Raw genomic sequence first — 9731 nt, 5'->3', positions numbered from 1 at the left:
TTCAAAATTATGCTACTCGGCTACATGCCATGATAACACTAAATTGAGTATGATTTGTACACAAAGTATAAACCATAACCCAGTATAAATCAAAGGCAGTCATAATCTAATACTTTTTATACCAGCAGTGGGTACTGTCAGTGGTTTTTACACTTTGTATTTTATTTTGAATCTTGAAATAGGGCACACATAAACATATTCTTATGTATGCTCTAATAATAACAATGTACATATTTATATTTTATTTATAAGTTATTTGCCACATATTTATGGATTTAAAAATTCTACCGAATTCCAGGTGGAACCTAACTTCAAATGGCTATCTTTAAATAATAAAAAAAAGAAAAAACCTTCTGAAAACGCAAAAAAAGGTCGCCAAAATTCTCCAGAGGAAAAGCGTTACCCGTCAGCAATCTATCGATTTTTCAACTGATCTACCGAAAAAAATAGGTCCCTATCTACCCAAATTAACATGGTGAAAGCTGGCAAAGTTGAACACATGAATGAATAGGTGCCTCACTCTGTGGAACCTAAAATAATAACACGACTATGGCTAATAGAGTCACCCATGCTGAGAAAAACAATTGTACGAAGATAACTACAGTTTATATCAATACAATGGGCCGTAAGTACTCGGGTCGAGAATGGCAAGCGCAAACCGAAACAGTCCGCTACACGTTCGTTGTTAAACTAAAAACTAAACCAAAAATTTGGAACGCGTTCTATGCAATAGAGATAAAGGGCTTCTCTAGAGAATTTTTACTCTGAACTGTGGATCTACCTCTTTCTTCTATCTACCAAAATCATGGTTATTTAAGAATAATAATAAACTAAACCTTAGTAGCCTCGATATTAAAAAACGTTTAAAAAATACCGATTTTTCTCTTACTGAAACTTTTACCAAATAAATTTCATGCGAATATTTAATATGTAAAATTTGAATTAACAAATTTTATCAATTTTATCAATTTTTATTTTAGCTTTTCTTCATGAAAGATTATCAACAAACGATTGTGTAACGTACGCGTTACCACGATGAAAGTTTCGCCGGTTCGTCACCCGCGTCTGCCGCAGTCAAGCTTCCCGGCGTAAGTGGGAAGCCGCCCTCCCAGACAGAGCCAAAGACAAAGTCGGAAGGTAGGAGCACAGCTGCGCCGACCGCAAGTCAACCTCAATAGCCCTGAAAAGGACTTTCCACCCGGTCCAAGTGGTGCAGAGAGGCGAAGGCAGTCAGCAGGCAGAGCGGAGCGAAGAGCGAAGTGCAGGAAGGCGAACAGGACGGAGAACGGAATAAAACACGTGTGAACTGTTCAGAGTTAGGAACTCAACTGATTTAATATCTCCAATTGACCGCCTTATAAAGCGGTGCGCGTCGGGCTCCGTGAGTCGGCCATCCCACCCGCGCCGGCTGCCTCGGAGTGGTGGGGGTAATCTTTCCCCGCCACTCGCTACATGCCGCCGGCCGCAGGTGGCGTAAATACGGGCGCTCAATGCCCGTACGGGCCATTTCGTCGGCAGCCGCGACGCGCGCAACATGACATTTACATAATATATTTTTGTACATTTTATTCATTTTAACCTAGCTATTTTTCCCCGGTAATACTGAGGCCAGGCTCGAAAGTGACCATTTTATCTTTATTGAGAGCCCAGCCATCAGTTCTATACATTTACCGGGGATCCTTTCTAATTAATGTATTATTTTAATTTATTCGATTTTACGCGTCCGGAACACTCCCCCCGTGCAGCTAGTCTGTACTATTTTCCTGCTGGGCGCGTTGTTCCTCTTCCTTCATTAGTACGGCGATCTTCACCGCTGGTCTGGTGTAGGTGCCGTTGGTGGTCCGCACCTCGACGACTCGTACTTGTCCGTCAGCTGCTGGTTCTGCACGGGTGACTCTGCCGCGAGGCCAAGAATTCCGCGGCAGATTTGGGTCCATGATGAGCGCGAGGTCCCCGACCTGTATTGGAGGCGCGGGCTCGCGCCATTTCTTCCTGTGCGCCAAGGTGGGAAGATACTCCCTCAGCCATCGGCGCCAAAACATGTCGGCCATTTTCTGGGCGATCCTCCATTGCTTATGAAGGCAGGCCCCTTCTTCCTTTTTGTTATAATATGCCAGAGTTGGCTGTGTATTGGCTGACCCGAGCAAGAAGTGGTTCGGGGTCAGCGGTGCTTCGTCGTTGGGCTTGGTTGACACATGCGTGAGCGGGTGATTGTTCACGGTGTACTCTGCTTCAGCCAATATGGTTTTGAGGGTCTCCTCTCTTGGAGCCTGCTCGTTGAGGGTTGCGTGGAGGGCTCGTTTTACAGATCTCACGAGTCTTTCCCACGCTCCCCCCATATGAGGTGATGAGGGCGGAATGAATTTCCACTCAATTTTGCGAACTGTAAGTTCGGCGAGCATTCTGGGGTCCGCCAGGAGCTCGTCTACGGCCTGTTTCAGCTCTTTGTCCGCTCCCCTGAAGTTGGTAGCGTTGTCCGAGTATAACGCGTGTGGGCAGCCTCTGCGGGCGGCCATCCTTCTTATGGCCATTATGGCGGAGTCGCTTTCGAGGGACGACGCTAGCTCCAGGTGGATCGCGCGTGTGGTGAGGCAGGTGAACAGTGCCCCATAGCGCTTTTCTTTTCTTCGGCCGTTGGTGATCATCATCGGCCCGAAGAAGTCAAGCCCGCAGTGCGTGAACGGCGGCGTCCTGAAGGCCAGTCGGGCCTCAGGCAGTTGCCCCATCAGCGGGGGTTGGGGCCGGCTGCGCAGCATTTTACACAGCGGGCACCATCGTGTTATCTTCCTCACAGCCCCGCGGAGTCGCAGGATGAGGTAGCTGGCTCTCAGGTCGGCGATCGTCCTCTCGACTCCCGGGTGGCCACCCTTCCGGTGGCTGTGCGTGATCAGCAGCCGGGTGTATGGGCAGGTCCCGTCCATGATAGGCGGCGCGCTGCAGTCCTCTGCGAAGCTCTGTGCCGCTTGGATGCGCGTTCCCATCCGGATGACTCCCTCTTTGTCTAAGAAGGGTGCCGCTGCATGGAGGCGGCTGTGCGGCGGGATAGGCGCCTTTCGTCTCAGGAGCTCCAGCTCTTCTCCGAAAGCCGTCTCCTGGGACCGCTTCAGCAGCATGATTTCTGCGGCCCGTGTTTCTGAGGCGTGAAGTTCAAAGGTCCCCCCTGGGGACGGTAGGGACTCGTGGCGGCGGCATCGTGCGATGAATCGCAGCACCCATGCCGTCGCCCTGACGAGTCGGGTCCACGACGAGAAGCGCTGCACCTGGGGTAGGGCCTCCGTCCGTCTGATGTGGCCCACGAAGTGGCGGGGTTGTTTCCGCTCCAGCGTCTTCTCGTCCGGTTGTTGTAGTAACTTCTTCTCTTTCGGCCAGTCGGCTTCCCCTTTTCTCAGGAAGCCGGGGCCTCCGAACCATAGTCCCGACCTCGCAAGGTCGGGTGGGCCCTTGTCGCGGGTCCCTATGTCGGCTGGGTTGTCCTTGGTGGGGACCCATTTCCAGTCCCGTACGTCTGTGAGCTCGTCAATCTCGCCCAGCCTGTTTGCGACGAACGTGCTGTACCGCAGTGGGTCGGTTCGCAGCCAACACAGGACCGTGCTCGAGTCCGTCCAGAACACGGTTTGGGTGATGAGAGCTCGACTCTCTTTTTTTTATGGTGGCGGCCATCCTTGCCGCTAGTAGCGCTGCCTGGAGTTCTAGTCTAGGCACTGACAGAGGCTTTAGGGGGGCCACCTTGCACTTCGCCATTGCGAAACTTGTGGTATCGGCCCCCACAAAGTATGCCACTGTGCAGCATGCCTGCTCTGACGCGTCGCAGAACACGTGCAGTGTCACGGGTTCTTTCTGCCCTTGCAGCGAGCATCTCGGTATTGTACAGCCGTTCGCTGCCAGCAGGTCGCGCCATTCCAACCACTTTTCGGCGTGGTCCGGTTGCAGCGGTTGGTCCCAACCTGTGTTTGTCCTCCAGATGGCTTGCAGCAATATCTTCGCCCGTATCGTGAGGCACGCAATGAAGCCTACTGGGTCGAAGATACTCATGGCGGCGCTCAACATGCCGCGCTTGGTGGGTCGCTCCGGGATGGCTGCACTTTCGGCTCCGTGCCGAAATATAAATAGGTCGCTCTTGGGATCCCATACGATCCCGAGGACCCGCTCCGTCATTACTTCTTCCCCTATGGTGACTGCTGTATTGGCCCGGTCGTCGGCCTTTACTTCTTCCAGGACATCTGGTTTGTTTGAAGCCCACCCGGTGAGCCGGAACCCGCCATTGCCGAGTACGAGGGTAACATCGCGTACCAGGCTTGCAGCTGTTTCTTCGCTGTCTGTGGCGTCTAGGTAGTCATCCATGTACATATTGTGCTCGATCGCCTCTGCTGCGGCGGGAAATTCTTTCGCGTGTGCTCGTGCGACTGTGTTTCGCACGAATTGCGCGCTGCTGGGTGAGCACTTCGCTCCAAACATCATGGACGCGAAGACAAACGTGTCGGGCTCCTGCCCGTCCTGCGTCCGCCATAGGAACCGCTGCGATTGCTGGTCGGCTTCCCGGATTCTTATCCGCAGGAACATCTCCCGTATGTCGGCCGCGATGGCTACTCGTCCCTCTCTGAAGCGGATCACGTTTCCGAGGAGGGATGAAAGCAGGTCAGGTCCCGTCAGTAGATGGTCGTTCAACGCCGTCCTCTGGAACTGGGCGGCGGCGTCGAACACGACCCTTATCTTGCCAGGCTTGTTGGGGTTTGTCACCGCGAAGTGGGGCAGGTACCATTTGCGCGAATGGTGGGCGTCTACCTCCTCGCGGCTTAGTTTGACGGCGTATCCCTTTTCAATGTAGTCCGCCATCTTGGCGCGATATGCGATCGCCAGTATCGGATCCTTCCGTAGTTTATTTTCCAGGGAGTGCAGCCGCTTCATGGCTGCTTGCCGGTTGCAGGGCAAAGAATCTCCGTCTTTCGCCCACAGTAAACCGGTCTCCCATCGTCCGGATGGTAGTTGTGTGGTTGAGCTGCTCATGAGCTCCGCCGCTCGCACATCTGCGGCGCGGCAACGTTCCAGGGTGGTTACACCTAGCGAGTCAACGGCGAAGCTCTTCTTTACCAGTTCCGCTAAGTCCCTTTCACCCTGGCCGTCTGGGGGTAATTCAAAGGCGGGGTGCACAGCCCCGCCGTAGGTGACGGCTCCTAGGGCCGTCTCGATGGTTAGCCGCCCGTCCTCTTGTAGGACTGGCGGGCCTGTAGATACCATTAGGGTGGCGTAATCAAGACCGATTAACATCTTCGGCTTGATGCCTGGCCCGTGTGTCTTGGTGCTCTTTCGGTTGCGGTGCGGCAGATCCATGACCCGCACCGTCTGTGCCTGGACACCAAATTCTCTGTTTCCTTTAACGAGGATTACGGATACACGCTGTGACTGTAGCGTGTCCGTGTTCCCACTGGCACCGATGAGTCTCAACTCCTCGCAGGCCCCGGTGGCGCCCACTGCACGGGCGACATCCTCCTCGAGGAGAGTTACCGATGAACCCTCGTCTAGTAGTGCGTGGATCTCCATTGACCCACGCGGGCCCTTCAAGGTTACTGGCACTACCTTGAAGGTCACTGGGACTTCCGTTCGCCTTGTCAATAAGACTTGCTCGTTCGGCGTACTGTCCACTCTCTCGCGGTGTAGTGACCGATGATGCCGCCCGTGGCACTCGTCGCACTTCGCCGCTTCACAGGTGGTCGTTTTGTGTCCCGGTTCTAGGCATCCGTAGCACACGAACTTGGCACGCACAATTGTCCACCTCTCCTCTACCGTTTTCCGGAGAAACTTCCGGCATTGTCCGAATGCGTGTCCACTCATGTCGCAGAACAGGCATTTTTTGTCCTGAGTGAGAAACACGTGCCTTTCTTGGGTACGCCTTTTCTCCACTCGGGCGGGTTCCGTGCTGATCCCGATGCAACCCGCATTCGGTATTGCACCGGTCAGTCTCGCTAGCCACAGTGCCAGATCCCTGGGGGTAGCTTTTCTCACGGTATCCGCTCGTGACATAATCCACATCATCCTCTCGACTCGTGGCAGCTTCTGAGTCATCTCGGACAGAAGCTTCGGGGAGGAGAGGTGGCTTCCATCGAGGCCCTCTACGGTCGATACGACGTTTCTTATCGCGACCGCGTAGTCCGTCAGGGCCTCCAGGGATGCGTTGTCGGCCAGTTTAGGGAGTTTTCTTATCCGCTCCAGTACTCTGTCCACGACGATCTCCGGGTGTCCAAAGGCGGCCTCTAACATCTTCACAATGTCCGGCACATTTCGGGGATCTACCAGCAAAGACGACACTGTGGCCTTGGCCCGTCCTGTGAGGGCTCGTTGCAGACGGAGAATGTTCTCCGCGTTTGTAAGGGAGCACATCTGTGTCGATTGATCAAATTGCGCCTTAAATATTCGCCATTCTAGCGGGTCGCCGGAGAATTGCGGTAGATCCCTAGCGCCGGTTTGCCTCGCCATGAACGTGTGCCACTCCGGCGGCTGTCTGTATTTTGTCACAGGCTCGCCGGTGGCACCCGGCGGCATGTATTCCGTGGGTAGCCCCTCTTGTACCCACGCGCTCACCGGGTCACGAAACTCGTAGCCCCCCAGTGGTATAGTACGTGCCGCTACGGGCTCGCCTGGCCCGGCGGCGTAGCGTACGTCGGCGTCCTCCCTTCGGCTGTGTGCGGGTGGCGCCTCATTGTCCCGATGCCGCTCATTGTAGCGGCCTTGTAAATGTGCGTTTGTCGCTCCGGCGTAGGCCGGCTCAGCGGCGTAGCGTGTGTTGGCGGGCTCCTTCATCCTGGAGTCCGTCTCTGCGACCGGGTGCCTCCGTGGCACCCCGTCTCTCACCCGGCCGCTGTCGTAGTGGCTCGGCGGAAATGTGTACGCCGCTCCGGTGTCCTCCGGATCAGCGGCGTAGCGTGTGTTGGCGGCCTCCTTCGTCCTGGAGTCCGCCTCTGCGACCGGGTGCCTCCGTGGCACCCCGTCTCTCACCCGGCCGCTGTCGTAGTGGCTCGGCGGAAATGTGTACGCCGCTCCGGTGTCCTCCGGATCAGCGGCGTAGCGTGTGTTGGCGGCCTCCTTCGTCCTGGAGTCCGCCTCTGCGACCGGGTGCCTCCGTGGCACCCCGTCTCTCACCCGGCCGCTGTCGTAGTGGCTCGGCGGAAGTGTGTACGCCGCTCCGGTGTCCTCCGGATCAGCGGCGTAGCGTGCGGTGGCGGCCTCCCTTGCTCTGAAGGCTGCTTCCGTGTCGGCGACAGGGCGCTTCCATGCGGCCCCGTCTCTCACCCGGCCGCTGTCGTAGTGGCTCGGTGGATGGATGTACGCCGCTCCGGTGTCCTCCGGATCAGCGGCGTAGCGTGTGGTGTGGCGTGCGGCGGCGGCCTCCCTTGTGCTGAAGGCTGCTTCCGCGTCGGTGACAGGGCGCTTCCAAGCGGCCCCGTCTCTCGCCCGGCTGCTGTCGTAGTGGCTCGGCTGCTGGATGTACGCCGCTCCGGTATCCTCCGGATCAGCGGCGTAGCGTGCGGCGTGGCGTGCGGCGGCAGCCTCCCTCGTACTGAGGGCTGCGTCGGTCCTAGACGCGTCTGACGTCAGCGGCAGCGGCTTGTGAGCCGGTTCCGACGTCCCGTGCGATGTGAGGTCCCTCTCGATGGTGGGCGTGAGGGGGGTTGCCATGTCTCGTCTGGCGTCCTCTCTCGCGTTGGCGGCCTTCAGCGCGGCGATGATCTCGTTGAGGCTGCTCACCTGCCTCTCGTGATGCGCCTCGCGTTCCTCCATCTGTCGGCGAAATGTCGCCGATGAGATGGACCGCTCCGAGGGTGCGGATCCCTCGTCCGAGTCCTTTTGTTCCTCCAGAAGTCCTTGATGAGGCTCCTCCTGGCAGTCGTGTGAAGGCCCTGGCTGGGGCTCCTCCTGATGTGCTCGTACAGACCCCGGTTGGGGCTCCTGAAGCTCCTCTTCGTGCTCCGTGCCGGCGTCTCGACGCGTTCCCGAACGCGTCGACACAGGCGATCTGTTGACCGGCATGCTGTAGGTGTGTTGTAGACTGGAGACCACTGGCGACGATCCTTAGCTCCGAAGGACCAAATGTAACGTACGCGTTACCACGATGAAAGTTTCGCCGGTTCGTCACCCGCGTCTGCCGCAGTCAAGCTTCCCGGCGTAAGTGGGAAGCCGCCCTCCCAGACAGAGCCAAAGACAAAGTCGGAAGGTAGGAGCACAGCTGCGCCGACCGCAAGTCAACCTCAATAGCCCTGAAAAGGACTTTCCACCCGGTCCAAGTGGTGCAGAGAGGCGAAGGCAGTCAGCAGGCAGAGCGGAGCGAAGAGCGAAGTGCAGGAAGGCGAACAGGACGGAGAACGGAATAAAACACGTGTGAACTGTTCAGAGTTAGGAACTCAACTGATTTAATATCTCCAATTGACCGCCTTATAAAGCGGTGCGCGTCGGGCTCCGTGAGTCGGCCATCCCACCCGCGCCGGCTGCCTCGGAGTGGTGGGGGTAATCTTTCCCCGCCACTCGCTACATGCCGCCGGCCGCAGGTGGCGTAAATACGGGCGCTCAATGCCCGTACGGGCCATTTCGTCGGCAGCCGCGACGCGCGCAACATGACATTTACATAATATATTTTTGTACATTTTATTCATTTTAACCTAGCTATTTTTCCCCGGTAATACTGAGGCCAGGCTCGAAAGTGACCATTTTATCTTTATTGAGAGCCCAGCCATCAGTTCTATACATTTACCGGGGATCCTTTCTAATTAATGTATTATTTTAATTTATTCGATTTTACGCGTCCGGAACAGATTGCATACCTACTTTTACGTGGTTATAAAATACTTAGCGATAAATAAAACAATGCACATACAACCTTGTAATTTGGAAATAGTTGGGGTTGCGTCTGCGCGGGATATATGACGTCACAAGAGTTTCCCGTGAGAGAATTTTTCCATCTTTTAACGCAAGATGGCCATGCGCAAATTCCGCGAAACTTAAATCGATAAGTAAGTAATACACCTATTAAAACTGACCTACAATCATTTTGTTGGATTGCTTTATCGAAGAATTTGACGGAACCATAAAATCCATTAACCTATTTTAGGACCCAACTTTTTTGTGAAATAACTTTTATAATACCTAGGCCAAGAAACTTGTTTATTTACCGTAATTTACGGAGGTTTGATTTAAAGTTTATTCAATTGAATTCAAAGAATCAATCTATTCAATCAACTTGTATCTAAAACGAACTTATTAAAATAGGATTTGTTTTGCAAATAAAAACATTTTACTAAAAAAACAAATTGTTTTTAAAAAATCATACCTACCTACTAAATTTAGGTATAATTCGCCTAGGAAAAAAATATTTCGCTTATGCGAAATAATCTTTATAATTACCTATATTACCTATAGGTACACAACAGTCCCGTTTAACCGAATCTGATGGGATCATGGGATCATGAGACCGATGAGGTTTCGATTAAACGAAAATTTGGTTAAACCGGAAAATATGTACACAGCGAAAATGTACGGCATAGAATGAATAAAAGTATTAAATTTCTAAAAACACATAAAAAGGTTCCTGCATGATGGAATACAAAACTACATCTCGATTTATGTCGAAAATAGTCACCAGGATTAAGTGACAAAAACAATAATAGGTTTTATTATGTGGTACCGCAATATGGGGTGAAGTGAACATGCTGGGGTGAAGTAAGACACAGAAGCATTAGTGGACA

General features: G+C 53.7%; 1 protein-coding gene across 1 annotated transcript; it reads right to left on the bottom strand.

Moving 5' to 3' along the window:
- Positions 1 to 1745: 1745 nt before the first annotated feature.
- On the bottom strand, positions 1746 to 8022 carry LOC148278065 (uncharacterized). Its single transcript, XM_088231916.1, has 3 exons — positions 7554 to 8022; positions 3707 to 6809; positions 1746 to 3531 (listed from the first exon to the last, which is right to left on the bottom strand). Exons 1-3 carry the CDS (start codon positions 8020 to 8022, stop codon positions 1746 to 1748), a joined length of 5358 nt encoding a protein of 1785 aa, XP_088088042.1.
- Between the last annotated feature and the right edge of the window lie 1709 nt (positions 8023 to 9731).

Source organism: Micrasema longulum, unplaced genomic scaffold, assembly GCF_059751315.1.
Source record: "Micrasema longulum isolate JH-2025_06_02 unplaced genomic scaffold, ASM5975131v1 h1tg000932l, whole genome shotgun sequence".
Classification (NCBI taxonomy): Eukaryota; Metazoa; Arthropoda; class Insecta; order Trichoptera; family Brachycentridae; genus Micrasema; species Micrasema longulum.
The sequence above is the reverse complement of the archived record's forward strand: the minus strand, read 5'-3'. Positions and strand labels throughout refer to the sequence as shown.

Bases quoted from the DNA above. Each gene is read 5' to 3' on its own strand.
- LOC148278065 (XM_088231916.1), bottom strand. From the start codon at position 8,022: ATGCCGGTCAACAGATCGCCTGTGTCGACGCGTTCGGGAACGCGTCGA. The intron at 6,810-7,553 runs GTACGAGGGAGG...ACCCGGTCGCAG, and splicing joins TAGGACCGACGCAGCCCTCA to AGACGGACTCCAGGATGAAG. The intron at 3,532-3,706 runs GTCAGTGCCTAG...CGTCGCAAACAG, and splicing joins GTGGCCCCCCTAAAGCCTCT to GCTGGGCGAGATTGACGAGC.